At 43.4% G+C, this 24007-nt stretch overlaps 1 protein-coding gene and 1 pseudogene across 6 annotated transcripts in view; one reads left to right on the forward strand and one right to left on the reverse strand.

The window, feature by feature from the left end:
• Positions 1 to 24007, forward strand: part of LOC130122616 (cullin-9) — a 268978-nt gene that overhangs the window by 122804 nt on the left and 122167 nt on the right. For all 6 annotated transcript variants that reach the window (XR_008811248.1, XM_056291554.1, XM_056291556.1 and 3 more), the window contains 5 exons: positions 1389 to 1477; positions 2016 to 2121; positions 3528 to 3755; positions 6879 to 6969; positions 15742 to 15913. Coding sequence is in view for 5 of the 6 variants with exons in the window: in XM_056291554.1 (XP_056147529.1) it covers positions 1389 to 1477; positions 2016 to 2121; positions 3528 to 3755; positions 6879 to 6969; positions 15742 to 15913 (686 nt within the window). In the remaining variant the exon portion in view is untranslated. The remainder of the gene's footprint in view (positions 1 to 1388; positions 1478 to 2015; positions 2122 to 3527; positions 3756 to 6878; positions 6970 to 15741; positions 15914 to 24007) is intronic.
• On the reverse strand, positions 16573 to 16681 carry LOC130123310 (5S ribosomal RNA; annotated as a pseudogene).

The following is a 24007-nucleotide window of genomic DNA, read 5'->3' on the forward strand; positions in this document are numbered from 1 at the left end:
CCAAATGTAGTTGCAAACTTAAATGAATAAAAGAATGAGCTTGTCAACACAGAACAGAAATACTCTAACTCACCTAGTTTTCAGAGTCTTAGCAGTCTTTGGCCTCCTACACTGAGTAAACTCTCAACATCATCATACGTGGTACACAGCCGCATTGGATGAAACAGACCATAACAAACGCCCTCAATGCCCCGGAGTTGCCGCCTGACATAGTTGAATGCAGCCCGGCTGTCTTGGCAGTGTGGTCAGGAAACACCAAAATGGTCAAGTCCCTGATCTTGATCTGTTGGAGCACTCTCAAACAGCACAAGATGTCAACACAGTCACTGTAATAATGGAATCTGGCCACAATGGCTCTGCTCATTAACCAGGCTTGAGCATAGTAGGTTGAAGGCTCCAGTGGGGCAGGTCCAAAACAGGCTTTTTTCCCAAATCAATTACTTCCTTTAACAAGGCAGCAACAGTGACGTTGGTGCAACTATCAGGACCTTCCAGTACTCCCACTATCCTGATGTTATTACGCCGTGATCTAGACTCCAAGTCATCACATTTGTTCTTCAGCTTGGTTAAGTCAGCAGTGAGGCCCATAATCATAGTTTGCATCTCAGCGATGTCATCAGTAAAGCCAGAGAGTGAATGCTTCATTTGCCCAACAGTACCTTTTAATGCAGACATACCAGCACCAGTAGCGGCCTTGTCATTCGCCAGCTGTGTTTTAACGGCCTGCAGTTCAAGTTTGATAGTGACAAAGAATCTTCAAGTGCTGCCTGAAGTTCCTTTTTAAAAATCTTCACAATGTCCTTCCTCAAAGAAGCTAACAATTTGAGCTTCAGGGCTGCTGTGTCGAATGCATGCTCTGACTGGGTAGAAGCAAATCGAGGGTGGATGCGAGCCAAACGGGGATGTGATCACAGCGTGTTGACTAAGCCTTGATTGTTGCTGCGTAGTATTGTGACTTTTACTTTTCTTTCCAGACATTTTATTTTAATGCGAAGTTGAATTTGCAAATAAAAAGCAAAACAAACTTAAGGCTAAATATATGTTCGAAAAGCGCAGATGAATAACAGTTTACACTGAAATCAGCAGGGGCCTCCAAGCTCACGTCCTACTCCATTGCCAGCTCAGCATTGTCCCCACGGGAGACTTTTTACCAATGTCTGAGTATAGTTCCAGAAATCCAAATGGGACATGATTTGGAGGAAGCAAGACTACATATCTTTAACATTTATGTCCAACCTGAAATTACTGTGGGAAATATCACCAAGATTTCTACAATATGGGGTGACTGGTACTTTCAGGACCTACAATAAGAATTCATGGGTTGTACAGGGAGGATATGTAGTTCCAGTGACTGGAAATATAAATCTCACCTACAGTTGTATTCTTAGGTGACCCGTAGCCGTGACACTTACCAGGACCTGGTACGCCTCATGGACCAGCACCGGGCTGACCGGGCAGTACAGCTCTCCATCCTCAGGTACAAACATGAATACCCAGACCTACTAAAAGCACTACTGCTTTTGACAGGTGGATCTTTATTCCACAAGTCTGATAGATATTCAATTATTAGTCTAATACACATGGTTCAACCCAGCGTAGTACCACAGTACATACTGATACACATGGTATGCAGACAACAGTAACTCTAACAGACTAACATAGTACCCCAGTACATACTGGTACACAGACAACAGTACCTCTAACAGACTTAACATAGTACCACAGTACATACATGGTACACAGACAACAGTACCTCTAACAGACTAACATAGTATCACAGTACATACTGGTACACATGGTACACAAACAATACCTTTAACAGACTAACATAATACCGCAGTACATGCTGATACACGTGATACATAGACAACAGACCGATGGTTTTCAATTGAAGGTAAACCAGCTTCTCAGCAGTTTTTGCTTAAAAACACTGAATTAGAAATTGGACTAGATTCTTCCTTGGATAGGTTGATGCAGTTTTAAAATATTTCTTCATAATGTTTTTACTTTTCCAGGATGCTTAACAAATTCCTAGATAACTACCTGGAGGATCTCCTGCCTTGGCATGAGAGCATTGAGCCCTGTTTGTCCTCTATGACTGCCTTCATAAACGACAGAGAGGTTTGTCTACCTGATTCTTTCTTTACTTCTTTTTTGTCCGTGCGTCCTCATCTCCATTAAAGCTAGAGTGCAGGACCTTTACATATAAATGAACGTCCGTTACATTCAAGCCCTTGCCAAATGAGTTCACACAATGCTGATTAAGCCTATCACTGCCAGGTAAATCTCTGTGTACTGGCGTTTTAAATCTGGTGTCTGGAGTGATATATCCATGCTGGAGCACCGGTAGTGATGCGTTTTCTGTCAACCAGCAAACTCTGCCTCTGATTGGTTAAGGTTATGGTGGGGTTAGGGTTGGCCAATCAGAGGCATGCGAACGCTTTCGTCACACAGAAGATGGATCTAAAGTTGTTTGGGAAAACGATAGATGCAATTGCTTTGCCAGAGCTGAAGTAGCAACGGAATACTTTCTGATACTCCAGAGAAACAAGCACGAAACCATCCAGACCCATGGTACGCCTGATGTGAGTTGCAAGCACTTCCTACTAAACGTCCCTCGCAGGTTGTCCATGAGTGAGTGAGTGACCACAATTTGCAACGCATAGCCCACGGCGGCAGTTTCGTGGTGCCGTGGGAAAAAGATACTCAGCATTCAGAGGAAGGATTGAAGTCAAAAAAGAAAGTGATTGACAGCGAGTACAAACACGGATAACAATTGGTGTAGCTTTTCCTTGTTGAAGAGCGCTTAAAGGAGAAAAGGAACTTAGGGTAGACACAGATGTCATGTTTCTGCTCTTGGTTGGTATTCCTACAATATTTGGAGTAGGCTGTGTAGCTATTACATTGACTGTACCTAAATAATGGATTATTATCTTGGAATTGTGGAAATTTTATATTTTTTCAACAGTTTTTGTAACAATTAACTAAGTGTGCATTTGTAATCACTCTCACTGCCAGAAAGGGGAGACAAAAGTTGCACACTGCAGGTTTTAAGACAGTGTTCTGTAAACATACAGTAATGTCCACTTTTTGGCTTCCCTATGACCTTGACTGTTTCCTACCTTATGTGTCCTTGTGCTAACGACTGAATCCCTTCCAGCTGCTAACTTCTGACCCCCCTCCCCCCAAAGGAGGGAATCAAGAGTATCTTGAAGAAATCCATTAAATTTTAAATTCAATGCATTTTAGTTTTGTAACACTGATCAGCAGAGTTGATTTGTTGACCAAAAATATTCGTCTATGACCTCATTTCCATATGAACACAAGCCAGTCATTAAAATCAAAACCTTTGATTCATTCCAAATGATGTCAGACAGACGTGATGGAACTTTAACTTCATTTCTCAACTTGTTTGTTTTGATTATTGAAAAATTTAACATTTTTCATTTAATCTTCTTATCAGTCTTAATTCTGGTTCAATTCTAACAGGTTTGGTAATCTCCAGTCAAATATGTGTATGTCTGCAGGTGGTTCAGCAGTTCATCTGTTTCCTATACCGGCTGGCTTATCTGAATAAAGACTATGCAGTCGTGATGTGTCGCCTGGGCACCAGGGAGGCACTGGTCAAAGCTCTGGACAAACACAGCACCAACCTGCTGCTGGTCACCGAGCTGCGAGACCTGGTCAGTGACTGTGAGAACTACGCCAGCCTCTACAAGAAGATGACCACCAGCATCCTGGCTGGATGTATCCAGGTAGAGAGGGAGGGAGAGAGAGACAGGTCCACATCATCTCTCTCAGTAAACCAACTATGAAGGAAACAGGAGTTTATTTCACTCCATTTTAGGATGAAGAAATATATATACTATATGCAGGGTTGCCAACTTTGGGTACCTGGCTTGAGTGAGATTTTGTGCCATGGACTTAATCACGCATGCACACACTTGATCACATACACATATTTGGACTCAGTTCACCATCGGGGTTTAAAAAATATGCAGCTTACACATGTTGCAGGCAGTGTTAGCCAAGTTACTTTCAAAATGTAATGTATTGAATGTTACTAGTTACTTTTGTTTGAAAGTTACTTTACAATATTACTGTCTGTGTAGTGTAATGCTTTACTGATTATACTACTTTTGCGTTACTTTCACCAAAATAACCACAAAAGTACAACTAGGCAAGGGTAATGTTTGATGGCGGGTACTCAAAGCACAGATCAAGTTTATTGCAGTTCATTACACATCCAGTGGTGGGCGATGTTGTATAGCCTAATGAAGCCATAGACCATAAAGCTTACATTAACTCGCTGATCTGGGGAGGGCTGCAAACTACCACATGCCTCCTCCGATATACATGGAGTCGCCAGCCGCTTCTTTTCCCCTGACAGTGAGGAGTTTCACCAGAGGGACGTAGCCAATGGGAGGATCACGCTATTCCCCCCAGGTCCCCCTCCCCCCCAAACAGGTGCCCCGACCGACCAGAGGAGGCGCTAGTGGAGCGGCAAGGACACATACCCACATCGGGCTTTCCACCCGCTGACACGGCCGATTGTGTCTGTAGGGACGCCCAACCAAGCCGGAGGTAACACGGGGATTCGAACCGGCGATCCCCGTGTTGGTAGGCAACGGAATAGACTGCTATGCTACCTGGAAGCCTGTACTACAGGCTGTTTTGACATCGGTTCCGTGAACAGCAGCTGTACTTGACAGCAATTTTCAAACCCTGATTATATATACCGTTAAATAGCGGCAATTTATTTTTTTATATGAAATAATTATTTGACTACAATCTGCTGCCATGATCACTGGAAAGTCTGGGCATGATACCCCTTATACCAACTCTGAAGAGGCTTATAATTTTCACTCTTAACTGTGTGTGGCAATTAGTGCTCGTATTTGTGAATTGGACGTTTTTTTTTCCAATAAGGCGTTTCAGTAGCATCCATGAGCAGCAATATACTATGGTAATTAGCATGCAAACTACTGCGCTGATTCACGGCGAATAGGGAAACTCCCACTTCCATGTTTACCAGCAATGTCGTTGAACGGCCAACCAGTCGTGTAACGTCAGTGACATCGTTGGTCACCTCTAGCTGGAACTGTCGTTGGTCGTTGGCTGGAACCATTCCGCCCTGCCTACGTGATGCGCCGCATCTGTGCCTGGTGTATTTTGGGTAATGGGTTACTGGACAGTAACTGTAATGATATTACCAAAATCCGATTGGAAAATGTTATATTACTTCATTACTGCTGAAAGTAATACTGCTGAAAGGGTCCTTATCTTTTAGCAGTGTGTGGTGGTGGCAGAAGCTTAGGTGTAAGATTTAAGGATATAGCCTGGCTACGCCACCCCGGGACATCCATTCACAATTCTCACAATATTAGACATACACTAACCCAATAAAGGGCACACTAATGAATGTTCACTAATGAAAGACGAAGAAGTGTGGTTTCCAATATCAAAACTACAACGTTTTATTGAATGTTCACAAGTTAAAAAGGCAATAAAAAGGATTTATAGTAAGAGGAGAATCAGAATGGTAGCAAGAACCAGAAGGAAATATCTATCCATCCATTATCTGGACCGCTTATCCTGCTCTCAGGGTCACGATGAACACAAGAACCTATCCTACTCCAGACACACACACACACACACACACACACACACACACACACACACACACACACACACACACACACACACACACACACACACACACATAGACAGAGGGTCCTATTTTGGCCTAGTACCACTATAAGCAGCAGACTTGGACTTGATTATCATTTCTACCGGTGGTTTGTATTTGTAGCAGCATGGTAAAATCTGATTACCTTTGATGCACATAATGGATGACAGCATCCCATCTAGTGCAAGTCTGTTTCTACACTCTGTTTTGTTCAGGCCAGTTGTTGAGGTGACTCGTTCTGCATCCACATTAGAGTTAGGTAGGCAAATGGAACAAGCTGTGCCACAAAAAAAACAAAAGCAAATGCCATTGTTTAGCATTGCTCTCATTCTTACTCTGCCATGCACTTAAAGTTAGACAGCTAACATAAGCTCGCTAGCTGTTAACATAGCCTAAGCTCGTTTAAATTTACTCTCTAACTTACAGAGCATTTATTAAAAACAAATATTACAAACGCCCTGAGTTCATTAATTAATTAATCCATGATTGACAGCTGTCCTAGTCACTTACCTTGGCTTGGTTAATGCCAGGTTAGTTGGAGTGTGGCTGGCTTGCTTGAATGCCTTCTGGACTCCCGGCTGTGAACTGATCGATCAAGACAGAGATAAGCACCGCACACCAATTGGATAGTAATTTAAGATGCAACTGCATTGAAAACCCTTATGAAATATCCAGTTTTTGAATATTCAGCTATCTTCTAGAGTCAAAGATGTTTGCTTGGTTTAACCATTACTATACCAGAAAGACTTTGACCATAGTACATTGGCCTGTTCATCTCTGTTGCTGTTGCAGTGTGCATGAGAATTGTTTGGGCAGCATGAGAGCATGAGGGTGAAGGTGAAAGCGTATGTTATACCAGAAGCTTGAGAGTTGACAACCCTGTGATGTGTTGTTATCCTAACCAAACTGTAGCCAGTGTGATTGGTTCATGTCTAATTGGCTGATTGATGGATTTGATGGCACACTGATGTCTGACTGTTGTTGCTGTCATGTTATAGTTCACCCACTATTTCTGAAACTGGACTGGGTTTACTGTGGTGAGAGGTTACTCACCATACTGATGACTAGTAGTTGTAGGAATCAGAGAAACATCATCTATTGTTAAAGTGCTCGGGAGGAAACTCAGCTGGCTCATGCTTGCTGTGGTATTTAGTCTTAATTTGTCTCCTTCTTGTTCCTGCCTTCTCAGATGGTTCTGGGTCAAATAGAGGAGCATCGACGCAGCCATCAGCCAATCAACATCCCCTTCTTTGACGTTTTCCTCCGAAATCTGTGCCAAGGTTTGTTATGATTATAACATCATTAATACAATATAACTATCAGAGACTGGTCCCAAATACCCAACACACCGGAGTTTTACCTTGAACACTTTCCCTCTTCAAAATACTCAATGGACACGTCATGAGCCCTATTTATACAGGACTAGTTTTTCCATTAGAGTTCAGGTTTTTTCATGTGTAACAAATGTATCCAAATATTTTAACGAAGTTTCAAGGCATTTTATTTGTCAAACGCACAACAATACACCGTGGCAGGAATTGCTGGTAATGAAATGCTTAGTCATCAGTTCAACCTCAAAAAAAGTTAAAAGAACGGGCATCTGGGTGCCATGGCAGTCTATTCCATTGCCTACCAACATGGGGATCGGCGGTTCGAATCCCCGTGTTACTTCTGGCTTGGTCGGGCATCTGTACAGACACAATTCTCTGTGTCTGCGGGTGGGAAGCCGGATATGGGTATGTGTCCTGGTCGCTGCACTAGCACCTCCGAGTCTGGTCAGTCGGGGCGCCTGTTCAGGGGGGAGGGGACACTGAGGGGAATAGTGTGATCCTCCCATGCACTACGTCCTCCTGGCGAAACGCTTCACTGTCAGGTGTACATAAAGAAGTGGCTGCTGACTCCACATGTATTGGAGGAGGTATGTGGTAGTCTGCAGCCCTTCCCGGATTGGCAGAGGGGTTGGAGCAGAGATTGGGACAGCTTGGAAGAGTGGGGTAATTGGCCAGATACAATTGGGGAGAAAAGGGGGGGGGGGAGCTAAAGAACATGAAATAATAGATAAAGTTAAAACTAAATAAAATCTAAAGATTAGCAAAAAAATATATAAAATTATAAAATAAAAGAATAGAATTTACAGTTGAGCCTGAAAAATTAAAACTAACGCTAAAATAACCAAAAATAGATTAAAAATAAGCTAAAACTCTGTGTATACAGGCCAGAGAAGGATAAACTTAAATTTATACTCAACTAAAGTCAAACATTAAATCTAAAATTAAAAGTAGACATGGAAATGTAACAGTATATACAGAGCTATGTAGTTGTATCCATCCATCCATTATCCAAGCCGCTTAGCCTGCTCTCAGGGTCACAGGGATGCTGGAGCCTATCCCAGCAGTCATTGGGCAGCAGGCGGGGAGACAGCTTTTACAGGCCGCCAGTTCATCACAGGGTTGACACACACATTCACACCTAGGGACAATTTACCAACATGACTGACATGTCTTTGGACTGTGGGAGGAAACCGGAGCACCCGAAGGAAACCCACGTAGACGTGGAGAACATGCAAACTCCACACAGAGGACGACCTGAGACGACCCCCAAGGTTGGACTGCCCCAGGGCTCGAACCTAGGACCTTCTTGCTGTGAGGTGACCATGCTAACCACTGCGCCACCATGCCGCCTATGTAGATGTAATAAATATGTTAAATGTATCTGTATATGGTGCAGGATATGTATGGCAAAAAGTGAACAGTGCAGAGTAAAGTGAAGCGTGCACATTTTGCAAGAGAGAGAAAGAGACAGGGCAGAGGTGAGTGTTTGTATATGCATGCATGCTCAAGTGTCCACAATACCACAGTATGTGTTCAAGAGTCTTACGGCTTGTGGGTAGAAGCTGTCCTTAAGCCTGTTGTTGTGGGGCCCGGATGCTCTGGTACAGTTTGAACAGATGGTAACAGAGTGAACAGTTTACAGGGTTTTTCTTTGTTCAAAATAATGCTTCCCTCTTAATCATCACTTATGACGGTGGCGCGGTGGTTAGCACGGTCGCCTCACAGCAAGAAGGTCTTGGGTTTAAGCCCCAGGTTAGTCCAGCCTTGGGGGTCGTTCTCTGTGTGGAGTTTGCTTGTTCTTCTCTGTGTCTGTGTGGGTTTCCTCTGGGTGCTCCGGTTTCCTCCCACATTCCAAAGATGTAGGTCAGGTGAATCGGGCATAATAAATTGTCCCTAGGTGTGAATGTGTCAGCCCTGTGATGGACTGGCGGCCTGTCCCGGGTGTCTTCCCACCTGCCACCTAATGACTGCTGAGATGGGCTCCAGCATCCCGCGACCCTGAGTAGGATAAGCGGTTTAGATAATGGATGGATAGATGTATAGACTCATATGAAAATAATCCCTCTCAATCATCACTTATGACCCACTAGACGTGTGTGGTGGTACCTGTACCTGCAGAGTCCCTGTCCTCTGTAATTTCTTATGTCTTATTTTGCTGTGTAAGGGACATTTTTGGGCATTAACCTTTTGGCAGTGGGACTCTAGAAAAACGTAGTGACTAGGTGCCAGATAGAGATTGTAAGCGCGCATCCAAGAGGAAGCTACAACAATGGTGGAAACCGCACTGAAAAAAACGCAAATGTAGCGAGGCTCAAAGCCAAGCAGGCAAAGCTTGTTCCAAATCGAGAGTGAATCTTGGGTTGGCTTTCACCCACTAGTGAGCACTGAAGAAGAGGATGGGAATGAAGAGCGACGCGGAGTTGTTCTGTACACTGGGATGTCTTGCAGCAACTGCAGTCGGGGTGCGTGCTTCTGGTGTCGTAGAGCCGGGGGGAGGGGCTAACATTGAACGTTGAGTTCACAAACCGCAACTAAAAAAATCCTACTCATTCTACTTTTAACTAATGTTCAGCCCAAAAGTCTGTCTCTCACTCTTGTATGATCACTTGGCTCGCCTGCTTAGGCTGTCAACATCGTCAATGCGAGATTTTAACATTCTTCCGCTCTGGCTCTGAAAGGTAGCGCTACCGTCTTCTCTGTCTTCCAGGGCTATTGTGTATGTAGTATAATGATAGTCTAGTGCAGGGGTCTCAAACTCAACTTACCTGTTGGCCGCTGGAGGTAGAGTTTGGGTGAGGCTGGGCCGCAAGTATTCCAAAAAAAAAAGTACAACCGATCCAATGTTCTCAATCTTTTTTTTTCTTTTTCTTTTTTTTATATATACAGGTGATCAAAACAAGACGGGTAACAGTACAAGTGCAGGAACAAAAACGAACAGTGTGAGACAAAAAGGGGACACCAGGTTCTGTTATGACAAGATGGAATACTAATAAGCTAATAAGCTAAAAAAAAAAAAAAAAACAACAACAAAAAGAAACAAGCTATCAAATAAGCTCATTGACCTGCACTGCAGGTCAGTGAGCTCCATTTGAAGCACAGGAGGGGCATCTTGCACATCAAAGGAGAAGGGGTCAGCAAAAATTTGAAAAGTGGCTCTGTGTGTCTTGAACTCTGCAAACCTGTGATCAAATTGCTCCTGTAGCTTCACAATGGCATTAGCATACTACTCACCACTGAATGGTGTGCCTGCATCCATGAGTGCCTTGCATGCTGGGAAATGGCAGAGGTTTGTCTGAGAGAGCTGGGCTTTCCATAATACAAGTTTTGTGGAGAATGATCTCACGTTGTCATAGGCAGCACTGACAAGCTGCCCCTGGTTTTGTAATTTCTTGTTCAGTACATTCAGCTCATGTGTGATGTCAACAAGGAAAGCTAAGTCCATGAGCCATTTGGGATCACTTAGCACAGGAACAGCCATCCCAGCCTTCTCCATGAAGGCTTTCACTTCTGCTTTCAACTCAAAAAACCTCTTCCAAGACGTTTCCCCTGCTGAGCCAACGTACCTCAGTGAAGTAGAGCACATCCTCATATGCTGACTCTATTTCCTCCAAAAAGGCGCGGAACTCCCGGTGCTTTAAACCCCTGGATCTGATATGGTTGATGCATTTCACAACGACAGACATCACATTGTCAAACTTCAGGCATTTGCTGCAAAGGGCCTGCTGATGGATAATGCAGTGCAGAGCAATGGCCTCCTCCACACCCTCCTCTTCCAGTTTTTTTGAACAAGTGCCACCACTCCATTTCTCCTCCCTGTCATTAGTGGCGCTCCGTCGGTTGTTATTCCAGCAAACCTCTTCCATGGCAAACCCGCATCCACAATGGCATCACACAGCTGGCGGAATATCTCCTGAGAGGTGGTCTGGCCATGCATTGGAATCACTGTGAGCAACTCCTCCATCACTTCAAAACTGTCGTCAACACCACGGACATAGATTGCGAGCTGCGCAGTGTCAATGATGTCTGTGCTCTCATCAAGAGCGACTGAGTATGCACAGAAATGTTTGGCTTTCTCATGCAGTTGATCATATATGTTACCTGACAGGTCAGAAATGCACTCTGCCACTGTGTTGGCTGAAAGGCTGATGTTGCTAAACTGACCCTTCTTTTCTGGACAGACTATACTTGCAGCCTGTAACATGCACTTTTTAACAAACTCCCCTTCTTTGAATGGCTTTCCCGACTTAGCAATCATCTCACTCACCACGTAACTAGCTTCGACTGCTGCATCATTATCTTTGCTAGCTTTCTTGAAGAAATCTTGTCGCTTCAGTAAACATGTTTTAAGATTGGCGACCCGTTTCTCTCTCTCATCTCCCTGGTATTTTGTATACTCATCAGCATGTCTAGTCGAGTAATGACGTCTGATGTTTTCTATTCCTTGTGCACCGTAACTTTCTCGGTGCATATAAGACACGTCGGGCTGCCTCTGTGCTCAACAAAAAAATATGCCATCTCCCGCTTTTCCTGAAATTGTCTGTGCTCATCACCAACTTTTCTCTTCACGGCAGGTTTTGAGAAAGACATAACTGGGGCTTGCTGACAGGATATATTTTCCTTCCACTTGGTGTCGCTCCGGAATCAAGTTTCAACCAAGTTTCAACTGTTGCTAATTCGCGCTGCCCATTATGGTGCGTTCAAGTTGTGCTCGGAAGTTGGACTTTCTGAGCTCCGAGTTGGACATTTCAACTGGAAGTCTGAAATCCGAGTCGTTCCAATTTGCAGCTTCCAACGTAACGGGAACGCACCATGACTTGACAACAAACGCGACACCGGAAGCTGTCATGAGCCTGCGCTATGGTAGCTCATAAGTGAAAAATAAAAGCCCAGGGCAAGCGCGGGCCGCACTAACACTAAACTTTGATGTCAAGTAGGGGGCCACAAAATAACGGCCCGCGGGCCGCAATTGGCCCGCAGGCCGCGAGTTTGAGACCTATGGTCTAGTGCAATGATACTCAACCTGTGGCTCGGCTCGCAAGCCACATGCGGCTCCTTTATTAATAGTTGTGGCTGTTTTAAGTCCTACTTTTAAAAAATCTAATAAATCTTTAAAAATAAAAACATTCTCAGCAGAATTCTTCAACATTTCATTCTCATTCATTCGCAAGTCACATCAATCTATTATGCTTCCACCCTTCACCCATCTGAACAACCAATCACAATTTCTCCCAGGTCTCGTGCTCTGTTTGCGGGTGTGCGAGACAAGTGCAAACTCAATCACACTGGGAAAACTGGCATAGCATGAAGCTAAAATGGTGAAAGAACATAAGAAGCGCAAATATGAAGAGGAATATCGAACATTTAAAGAGGACTGGGAACTCGAGTTTTTCTTCGTGTCCAGCGGTTCGGGAAAATTCATCTGTCTGCTTTGTGATAATGTCATTTGACAATTTAAAAGGTCCAATTTGCAGCGCCATCAAGAAACAAAACACCCAAGGTTCAGTAGCGACTTTCTGAAAGGTGGAGAGCTAAGGGCTGAACAGCTGGTGCGGCTCAAACAGAACCAAACTGCTCAGAAAAACTTCTTCCACACTATTACTAGTGAAAGAGCGACAGAGGCATCCTACAAAATCACACATGAACTGATGAAAAAGATGAAGCCCTATACTGATGGAGAAATGGTGAAGGATTGCATACTGCTCACCTGTTCAACGTTGTTTCCCGAGGAAAAACACCTGGAACGAGAGGTAAAAAAACTTGAACTGTCGGATTCTACTGTGGTTAGGAGGTCATCAGACATTTCAGAGAACGTTGAAAATATTCTTGAGGAGAAACTGTCATCTGCTGAGTTTGTCAGCATTGCAGTGCATGAAAGTCTGGATATCAACGACACGCCACAATTATTAATCTTTGTCTCAGGAATCAACAGTCAGTTTGACTGCTCATCATGGTGGTAAATGGAACAATGGACATGGAGATAAAAACAAAACAAAACGCTGTACTGGAAACATTGGCAAAGTTTAACATCGGACGAGAAAAAAATCACAGCATTCACAACAGATGGCACGCCGGCAATGCTTGGTAAGAGAAACGGGGCCGTGGCTTTGCTGAAAGACGCACTGAAAAATTAAGGAGTTGATGAGGACATTTTTTCATACCATTGTATTGGGCATCAACAAGCCTTGTTGCGACGTTCGAGTGTCTGAATGATGTGATGGCAAATGTAATCGAAGTGGTTAATTACACCAGGGCCCGAGCAAGAAACCACATGAACTTTAAATTGCTATGTGAAGAGTTTAACACTCACTATGGGGATTTGCTGTTACACACCGAGATTAAATGGCTATCTAAAGGACGTATGCTTGCACATTTTATGGACCTGCTTGAACCACTGAAAGCCTTTATTGTTGGCCAAGGGGTAGAATTCCCGATTTTCCTTGTTGGATGACAAGGAGTAGGTGCTTTTGCTGCTTTCCTGTGTGACATTACACAACACTTGAATGAACTTAATGTCAAGATGCAGGGAAGAAACAAGACCGTGTATGAGCTCTACACGGCTGTCAGAGGATTTTCTGACAATTTGGATGTACTTGAACAAAGTGTCCGCGGTTCTGATTACTGCTTCTTCCCCATCATGCAGAAAGTGATGCTGCATGTAGATGCTGCCCCGTCCTATCAGTCACAATTCTGTGATGTGCAAACTGAGCTCAAGCAAAACTACAAATCAAGATTCTGCAACTTCAAGGATCAAGGCAATGTTTTTCTACTTGTGAAAAACCCATTCCTGATTGAGGTCGATGAAATGAAGCAATCAGCTTGGACTTGTGCAGCTTCAAATGGAGTTTGTGGAGTTAAAGGGCTTGGATGAACTTCAGCGTCAGTTTCAGATTAAAGATGTTGTGGACTTTTGGAAATTGGTGGGGCATCTTCCAAACATATCCAGACTTGCAAGACACATCATCTCAATGTTTCTGTCCACATACCGGTGTGAAGCAGCATTCTCTGCACTCTCATAGCGCTTGGGAAGATCATGCCAGCCATTCCCCCCAGTCCCCCCCCCCGAACAGGCGCCCCGACCGACCACAGGAGGCGCTAGTGCTGCAACCAGGACACATACCCACATTCAGCTTCCCACCCGCAGACATGGACAATTGTGTCGGTAGGGACGCCCGACCAAGCCAGAGGTAACACAGGGATTCGAACCAGCGAGCCCTGTGTTGGTAGGCATTGGAATAGACCGCCACGCCACCCCTGCACGGCCAGTTTTTAACCATTTTTACATAGTTTTTCTTGTGCGATTTCTCTTTGAAGGCTTAGATAGGGTGACCACCTAAGTCTTTTCAGTGCAGGAAAAACCTTGGTTTATGACTGGCATAGCAGTGGTCCCCAGCTATCCGCTGGGGTTTCTTCCTGGACCTCTGGGTGTAGAGATCCGGCATGGTCTCGGTAATGTGCTGCGCTGTTTTCACCACCTTTGTGGAACATTGCAGTCAAGGGCGGTGCAGCTGCCATACCAGGTGGTGATGCAGACAGTCTGGATACTCTTGCTGGAACATCTATTGAAGTTGCAGAATATCCTGGAGTCCATACCAAACTTCCTGAGCCTGCGGAGGAAGAAAAACCATTGTCTCACCACCTTAACGATAGCTTTGGTGTGACGTGACCAGGTCAGGTCCTTGCTGATGTTCACCCCGAGGAACCTGCAGCTGCTGACTCTCTCCACTGCTGTCCTGTTGATGTGGGTGGGGATGTGTCCTCCCCTCCACAGCTTCCTGGCATCCACTATCAGTTCCTTAGTTTTGCTGACATTGAGATGGAGGTTGTTGTTCTGGCACCATGTAGTCATGGCTCACACCTCGTCACTGTAGGACGTCTCATCATTGTCTGTGATCAGGCCGATGATGTTGGTGTGGTCAGCAAAGTTACTGATGGTGTTGAAGCTGTGTGGCCATGCAGTCATGCATGAACAGGGAGTAAAGGAGAGGGTTAAGCACACGCCCTGGGCTCCAATGTTGAGAGTCAATGTGGAGGAGGTGGTGGTACCCATCCTCACTATCTGTGGTCCGCCTTTTGGGAGGTCCAGGATCCGACTGCACAGGGCAGTGTTGAGTCCTAGGTCTCAGAGCTTAGTGACAAGCTTAGAGGGTACAATGGTGTTAAATACTGAACTGTAGTTTTTGAACATCATTCGTCACGTACATGTTCCTCTGTTCCAGGAGAGAGAAGGCAGGGAGGAAGGTGAGGGCAATAGTGTCATCACTTGATCTGTTGGCCCTGTAGGAAAACTGTAGTGAGTTTAGGGTGTCAGGCAGCAATGAAGCGATGTGGGTTTTGACTGGCCGCTCGAAGTACTTCATGATGACTGGTGTGAGTGCTGCCGGTCGATAGTAGGACTAGCACCCTTGGCTTCTACAGGACAACAACGATGAAGCCAAAAGTGCTCTTCCCAAATGACTACCATCTGCTAGTCAATTAACACTTATGTGTTTTAAACACCATTTCTTTTTGTAAATTCATTTTGACAGCTATGTTTTTGTATTTTTCTAGAATGTTAATATTAAAACTGCTGTGACAATTTGCTGAATATTATGGATGTTTTAGAAAAGCTTTTCGGTGACTTCAGTGTCATGGTTAGACTAAAGACCAGTTAATAACACATTAATATTAGTAACAATAATGATGATACTTTTATTACTATGTGTGTGCTTACTGGTCTTACAGGTTCCAGTGTGGAGCTGAAGGAGGATAAGTGTTGGGAGAAGGTGGAAGTGTCTTCCAATCATCATCGAGCAAATAAACTGACAGACAAGAACCCCAAAACATATTGGGAGTCCAACGGCTGCACAGGTTCACACTTTATCAACCTGTACATGCATAAGGGGGTGATTATTAGGTAGGTTCCATATCACAGCCACTACATCTGCTTAATGTCCCACTTTAGACCCAAGAGAAACCTGTGTGTGTGTGTGTGTGTGTGTGTGTGTGTGTGTGTGTGTGTGTGTGTGTGTGTGTGTGTGTGTGTGCGCGCGTGCGTGCGTGCGTGTGCATTTGTGTGTATGCACTCACTGAGCACTTTATTGGGAGCACTATACTAATAGTAGGTAGGGCCCCTTTGCTCTTGAAACAGCCTCGGTTATTCGTGAAATGTATTCTACAAAAAAATAGAAAACATGCCTTTGAGATTTTGGTCCATGTTGACGTGATTGCATCATGCAATATCTGCAGATTTGTGAGATGCAGATTAATGCTGCAAATCTGCCATTCTGCCACATCCCAAAGGTGTTCCATTGAATTAAGATCTGGTGACTGGTAAGGCAACTGAAGAACATTGACCTCGTTGTCATATTCATGAAATCAGTTTGAGACAACTTTTGCTTTGTGGCATGGTGCATTATCGTGCTGGAAGTAGCCATTAAAAGATAGGTAAATTGTGGTCATGAAGTGATGCAAATGGTCAGCAACAATACTCAAATCAAAATCAGAATACTTTATTCATCCCCAAGGGGAAATTGGGTTCTGTTACAGACACTCACGCTCTAATAACTAAAAACAAGCTTACAGCAACTGGTATTCCCAGGTGGTCTCCCATCCAAGTACTAACCAGGCCCGACCCTGCTTAGCTTCAGAGATTGGGCATTTTCAGGGTGGTATGGCCGTAAACCTAAAAACCTAAAAAAAAATAGGCTGTGGCACTCAAACTAGAGTTGTACCGAGCCACTTTTTTTTCCAGTTCTAATCCGATTCCGTTACCTGAATTTGGATATCTGCTGATAACAATACTGACTGATACCGATACCAGAGCTTTTTTTTTTCTTGAATGTTATTATCATTATTATTGTTATTGTGGTGGTGTTATGGGTAAGGTTACATGAGGCTGTAGTAAACCACACAGCACTTCTTATTAAAAGAGCAAAAATTATACAAAAATGCATTAAATTGGAATTCAATTTAAATTAGGAATGATTATATTAGAGGGGGCGCTCAGGTTGGACGGTTTGGAGATAAAACAAGAGAGGCAAGATTGAGATGGCTTGAGCATGTGTGGAGGAGAGATGCTGGGTATATTGGGAGAAGGATGCTGAATATGGAGCTGCCAGGGAAGAGGAAAAGAGGAAGTTTATGGATGTGGTGGGGGAGGACATGCAGGTGGCTGGTGTGACAGAGGAAGATGCAGAGGACAGGAAAAGATGGAAACGGATGATCCACTGTGGCGACCCCTAACGGGAGCAGCTGAAAGTAGGAGTAGTAGCATTAAATTTAAATTCATTCCAAAGCAATTTATTTGAACTGTAGTTTAAGTAGGCTTCACATACAAACAGGTGTAGGAGTGCAAATTGCTACGGCAATGCCTTTAATGTGTTAATTGACTTAAAAAGTCAAACTGTGCTTCTTTCCCTCCAAATTACCCAAAATAATTATTTTGTTTTTTCTTTTTCTTTTTTTTAACAAAAAGACAGGGTCGGCGCCAGAGCATAAGGAACGGATGGGTAGTCAGCTTTGACAGGGGGCCATGTTCACCTCACATAGTTTTTGTTAAAGTACTCCTCCACTCAAAAATGTGTTTTTCTTATGTTTGTCCATCCATTAATCCATTATCTTAAACCGCTTACCCTGCTCTCAGTGTTTGTCACTAGAGTGGTGTTTTCACATTCCCCTACTGGAAGAGGAGCTGTCTGTGCACTTCCCTAAAATATGAGATTCGAGCATACCCTGGGGTAAGCTAGATTTGGTACATCACATATCCAAAAGCCAAGCGCTGTCTAATATGCAAATGCAGGGCAGGCAAAGAAACCTGAAAACTCCTGAGCAGAGCAGACTTGTCAGTACAGAGTGTGAGTTTGCATTAGCATAGTGAAAGTTTTGACAGCATACCTGGTAGAGTGCAGTTTTTGGAGGTAAACCACACCCTGGAGCTTCCTTCCACTATTTACCAAAAATTCCACTATATGGCTGAAATGGTTAGAATTCATTTACAGACAACGAGCTCACATGAGTACAAACCTGGAGGGATTATGTATCTTCAATGCTCATTTCAGTGTTTCCAGGAGGAGAGATTATTTGATGTAACACTCTTTTTGGCATCTAGAAATCTAGATTTCAGAGGGGACACCAAGCAAGCAAGCAAGAAAAAATTTATTTATATAGCACTTTTAAAAACATACAGCTACAAAGTGTACCAGTGAGCTTGGCGATGTTCATAATGGAAATTTTTTAGGGCTTCTCCGGTTGTTTGCAAAATATGATTCTGTCACGCGAGAGCATCTAGAAAAAGTCAATGAATGTAGACGGAGAGGGGAAAGGCTACAGGTGCACTGTCTGTCATGGCGCACTCAATGAATTCATTCAACTGTGTGGAAATCACGTTTGCAACACCATTCTCAGGGAAAGACTCCAGTCAGTCGCATTCTCTATAATATGTGATGCCACTTAAGATATATCACATATTGAGCAGAAAGTCCTGCTTCTGAGATGCGTGTTTAAAGATGACGCACATGGCAAAGAATGGACAATAAATAAATGTTTTCTTGAGTATGTAGACTTTGCAAAAAAGACAGGAAAACAAATAGTCAGCATGATAGAGGAATCTCCCCAAACGCAATTTCACTGACTGCCGTGGACAAGGGTGTGATAATGGAAGTAATATGTCGGGAAAAGTAAAGGTGTGCAAGCCCAAATTATCCAAGTAAATCCTTTGGCCATGTTTTACCCCTGTGCATCGCATACACAATCTGGTAGGTGTACATGCTGTCCAGTCATGGAGGGAAATGTCAACTTATTTTGGATTTGTAAATCGCTTCTACGCACTGTTTAGCGAGAATCCAGACCGGTGGTCTGTGTTTAAGGAAAAGATGGAATGCTCCCTCCACTGCCTGAGTGATACACAATGGAGTGCACATATTTAAGCTGTAAGACCTATTGCTCGCCACCTGCCCAGTGTGATGGAAGTTCTTGATTGCATTATTGATTGCATTATTTCATCCTGCAAATTATCCAACGAGGCCTTATTAGATGCATAAGTACTGAGAGAATATTTCACATTATTCACAGCAGTTGTCATGAGGACTGTCTGGGTAAAAATACTGGAACATATTGAGGATAGGAATTTGCTCCTGCAGAGTGGCAGCCTATCTTTGAATCAGGAAGCAGCAAACAGAGGAGCTCTACAGCAGGAAATAATTTCTTTGAGAAATAAGTGGGATTCGATGCTTGCTGAAGCTCAAAATATAGCCCATGCAATGGGCACCCCACCTGAGTTCACCTTCACCCATAGCAGGCAGAGAAAGCACCAGCGAACTGAAGAAAGGTCAGGTACACAGGAGACTCCTGGTGTATGTAAGATTTATGAATTCTGTGTATTATAGTGCGATATGCTATGTCAAAAAAACAGCTCCCATAGGATTTTTGTGCCAAAATTTATTTTTTTGCTGTTTTGGCTTCTATAGGGACCAACTAACAGAAAATGAAGGGTGCCAAATTTTCTGACCCCCACCCCCAATTCTGGGGGGCCATCTATTTTGGGACCTCCCAGAACAGTAAAATAGAAGCCCGCCTGGGACTACTCGTACTAAAATGGCTGTAGAATTGTTATGCTTCAGTTGTATATCACCAAATTTGGAGGAGATGCAGTTGAGAAGTTGTAGAACAGATCCAAATATCTGTGGCCTGCTGGTAAATGGTATTACTGATGTTATTCACACTCAAATTGTAAATCTTGTTTAGGCGAACCTAAAAAATTGAATTTCTGCTGTAGTTTACCTTCAGTCCTTCTGTCCTGGTGGATGGTACAACTAAACTTCCACTTGAAATACCTTTTTCCAGGTGTTACCTATACATAGACACCAGAATTGTGCATCTGGGCCCTGTACTTGCGGAGCTATTACTGAATTATTTTGGGCATGTAATTTCGGGCGAAAATTCAAAAAAATTGCCTGGGGCTGAAGTGGTTTTTAATGTCCAATTTTTATAATATTATAGTTGTTTTGTAGGTTTTAAAATATTCTGAGTTGATTTATAACACTATTAAAACAGCTAGAAGAGTATTTGTCTGACTTTGGTTCCTCACCTGGGACACCCTGGACTGACCCTTGTGCCTATCCCATTCATCATTACTCTCCTCTTTCCACTCCTGCTCTTTTCTTGGCCAATATAACTTTTACAATTATTTTTCATGGGCATCCAGTGACAATTAATACTTTACTGAAGGTGTTGACCATTCTGAAAGACATTCCTGTTCTGACTCTGAAAAAATAAGGGTTGAAATGTGGCCATTGTAGCATAATCCTTGTTAATTTGGTTCATTTCAAACAGGTGAGATCATAATTAAAGCACAGCTGTGTTTGTAGCTGACTGAAAACAAAAAAAAACAGTACTCAAGATAAAATAAAATAAAAATAGGCCAATACGAAAACAACAACAACAAAACAGACAAACACCACAATAGATTTGAAGAGTCAACATTTTGAGAATCACTTTCATGGAATTGCTGAAAGCAACTACCTGGTAAGTGATACTTTTATTTTAATTTTTTATCATTCAGGTGAAATTTAAAACAAGCCTGAAAGATTTATAAGCCAATGTTTACACATATTTTGACATATATTTACATTGTTTTCCCATTATTAGGTCTAATCTTTCAGTCTGACATGCCCTGATCCAACAATTTTGGACTACTAACAGTAAGCTAAGGTGGGCTAAATGTAAACCATGCCCACTAGATTTAAAAGCCAACATTTGCACATATTTATATTTACATTGTTTTCCCATCATTAGGTTTCATCTGTCTGGCATGCACAGATCCGACAACCTACAACAACGAACTAGAAAGCTAAGCTAAACAGTAAGCTAAGGTGGGCTGAGAATGATCTGGTAAATGTGTCATATTTTACCGATAAAATTTAAACCAAGCCTTCTAATTCAAATATATATTTACATTGTTTTCCCATCATTAGGTTTCATCTGTCCGGCATCCAACAAATTGGACAACTTGTGAGCTAAGGTGGGATGAGATCTTGTCAATATGGCAGAGGAATGCAACATTTGCGTGATCTGCAAAGAAGGTGCCACCCCTGGCAAGCGACTAGTTAAAAATCCAGCCATGATTGATGACCTACTGCAGGCTTGCAGGGACAGAGTTTCTTTAGGTCAAAGTGATTTTGAGGAACTTTCCGACTACTTATCTGGCCTAAATGAAGGGGAACTGATATTGGTTCATTATCATAGTGAGTGTCGAAAATCTGTTATAAATAAGAATAAAATTGACCGTCTCAGGGCTAACCAATCCCGACCTCAGTCACCTGTCTGTTCTAGAAGAGGACCTGGGCGCCCTTCAATTACTACAGGATCTGTTAGACCTAAACGGTCGAAATCTGTCCCAAAGGAGCAAGTGTGTTTATTCTCACCTTGTGACTTTTGTTCCAAGGGTGATTCAGAGCCACTGCACCGTGTTCTTTCTGATGCAATGCATTGCTCTCAAGGACAAATTCCATGAACGTAACCCACTGATGGTAGAGATCTTTGAAGAAATCCAATCCTGGTACACAGAAAATGTCAAGCCCCTCGAAGATGAAAAAGACATTGGTGAGTTCACTCAATTCTTAACCTAGTATCTTCACCAGGTAGAGAGTCTTCTTAATCTCATCAGCTCTTGCCGCTCAGGTGACTGAGAGGGATACTTGTCTTCATTAGAGAATCTCATCAAGTATTTCTTTGCTCATGATCTCCTCAACTATGCCCGCTTGATGCCAGTCAATCTTGCTCAAATGAATGCTCTTGAAAAAGATGACCCAGAAACATGGGATGCACTGAAGTCTGGTGCATTTGTGGTGGCAAAGTCAGAGATACCCTTCACTCATCTCTTCACTGATCAAGCCCTCGAGCAGGAAATCAAGAAGCTAAAGGGACATGGTAGGATGGTAGGACTCAGTAGAGATGAAGCAGCTCTGGACCGGCTGATCATTGCCACACCTCATCTTGCTGATCTAGTGAATCAGTACCTCAAGAGCTTCCCAAAAGCTTCCAGATCTACTTCAAGGACAGAGCGTTATCATCTCAGGAGAGATTGCATTGAGGTCAAGGACAAATGCACTGAAGCTACGCGACTTGATTGAGTTGCACTGTGGAGGCAATCCATTCAAAGGAAAAACACCATTAAAGAGTCTTGTTTCATCAGCACTTGTGACAGATGCGGCAAAGCATGATATTCTCCAGTTTGCGGAAAAGGGTCAGAAGCGCTTTGAGGAGTTTGTTTCTGAACGTTTGATCGCTACGTCAACACTCTGTGTGGGACAAAATGAAACTCAAGTTGAAGACCGTTTCAAACTGGATGGAGAAAACAAAGGCACGTGTTGGAGACAAGGTCATCAAGTTGCGTGAGGAACGAGAACTGCTTGGAAGATTTCTCATCGTCCAAGGCAGTCGACCAAGTCTAGTTCCCAAACTTGAGGAGACAATTGGAGACTATGAAATGTCAATGGTTCCCCGCTCTCTGTGTGCTATGGATGGAACCTTGTACATCCCTACAGACAAAGCTAGTCTCATGCATGCAATTGAAGATGCCAGGCAGAGCTCCTTGAAGCTGTCCCAAAGCCTGATCCAATGCAAGAAGATCCTCCAGGTGTCCCTATCAAAGTTCTAATAGTTGATGCCATGGGTGTGCTTCAGAGCATGAAAAAGACACCAACCATGCGGAAGCTGTCAGACCTTCAGGACGCATTTAACAAACGCATCAAAACAATGATGGCTGGCTATCAATAGGGTCGAGTTGTCTTTGATTGATATATGGATGAGTCATTAAAGAAGAAAACTCGACAGAAGAGAGCAACTACTTCTGTAGAATACGAAATCCATCCAGAGATGAAGCTCACTATGTCGATCAAGGATCTCCTCTCTGCATCATCGACCAAGAAGAAGCTGACATGTGAGTTGGGCCAGGGACTGCTAGAGTATTTCTCAAAGGACAGTTCTTTCCTACTGGTTGTCATCTATGACACCTTCATCAAGAGATGTGATTTTGTGGAGGCACACACACATGAAGAGGCTGATACCCTAATACCTCATCAAGTCCTTGCCTCTGCTGCCAATGGTGCCTCACGATACATATGTGTTTGGTCACCCGACACTGATGTCCTCTTACTGCTACTTGATTTAGTATCATGTGAATGCATTGCAACTCCAACTTCTCTGACATTTTCAACAGGCAAAGGTGCAAAGAAACGGGAAATAAATGTTTTTGAGCCTGTTCAAGTTATTGGACGTCAGAAATGTCAGGGATTACTTGGCCTGCACAATTTTTCTGGTGCTGACTGGGGAGGAAAATTTGTTGGAATCTCCAAAAAGATGTGGATCAACACATACCTGAAGCTTGATGATGATGATCCTGCCATTGACTGCTTCAAGGACCTTGGCAAGGGTTCCATTCCCCCTGAGCTTATCAATGGTGAGCTCCCATCACTGGTGAAGGCATTAGAAAATTTTGTGTGCTGTGTTTACAGCTCAAAAGGTCCAACAACCCTGCCATCACTCAGATGGGAACTATTCCGATCAAAGAACCTGGAGGGTGAGATGCTACCTCCAACTTGTGCTGCATTGCTACCCCATATCCTGCGTTCCAATTATGTCACAATGCGAGATAAGTCATACAAGACGAATTGCCCTGAGCTTCCACCAATCGAACAGAATGGATGGAGTTCAGTGAGTGGCGGATATGTTCCAGTCAGGTGTCTTGCCCTCCCTGCACCACAGGCAGTACTTGAGCTAATCAAATGTGGCTGCAAAGTAGGTTGCAAGGGACAGTGCAGCTGCTCAAAGAATCACCTGCCTTGCACCTCTCTGCAAATGTTATGGTGGAGACTGTGCAAACACAACAAGTGAGTACATTCCAGAAGATGACAATGCTGATGAATAGATCAAGTATTACTTAAATTCCTTTATCATCACCTGTATTTGTTTTGTTTTGTTGTAGATGTTTTTGGGGAATTTAGCAGCTTTT

Source organism: Lampris incognitus, chromosome 13, assembly GCF_029633865.1.
Source record: "Lampris incognitus isolate fLamInc1 chromosome 13, fLamInc1.hap2, whole genome shotgun sequence".
Taxonomy (NCBI): domain Eukaryota; kingdom Metazoa; phylum Chordata; class Actinopteri; order Lampriformes; family Lampridae; genus Lampris; species Lampris incognitus.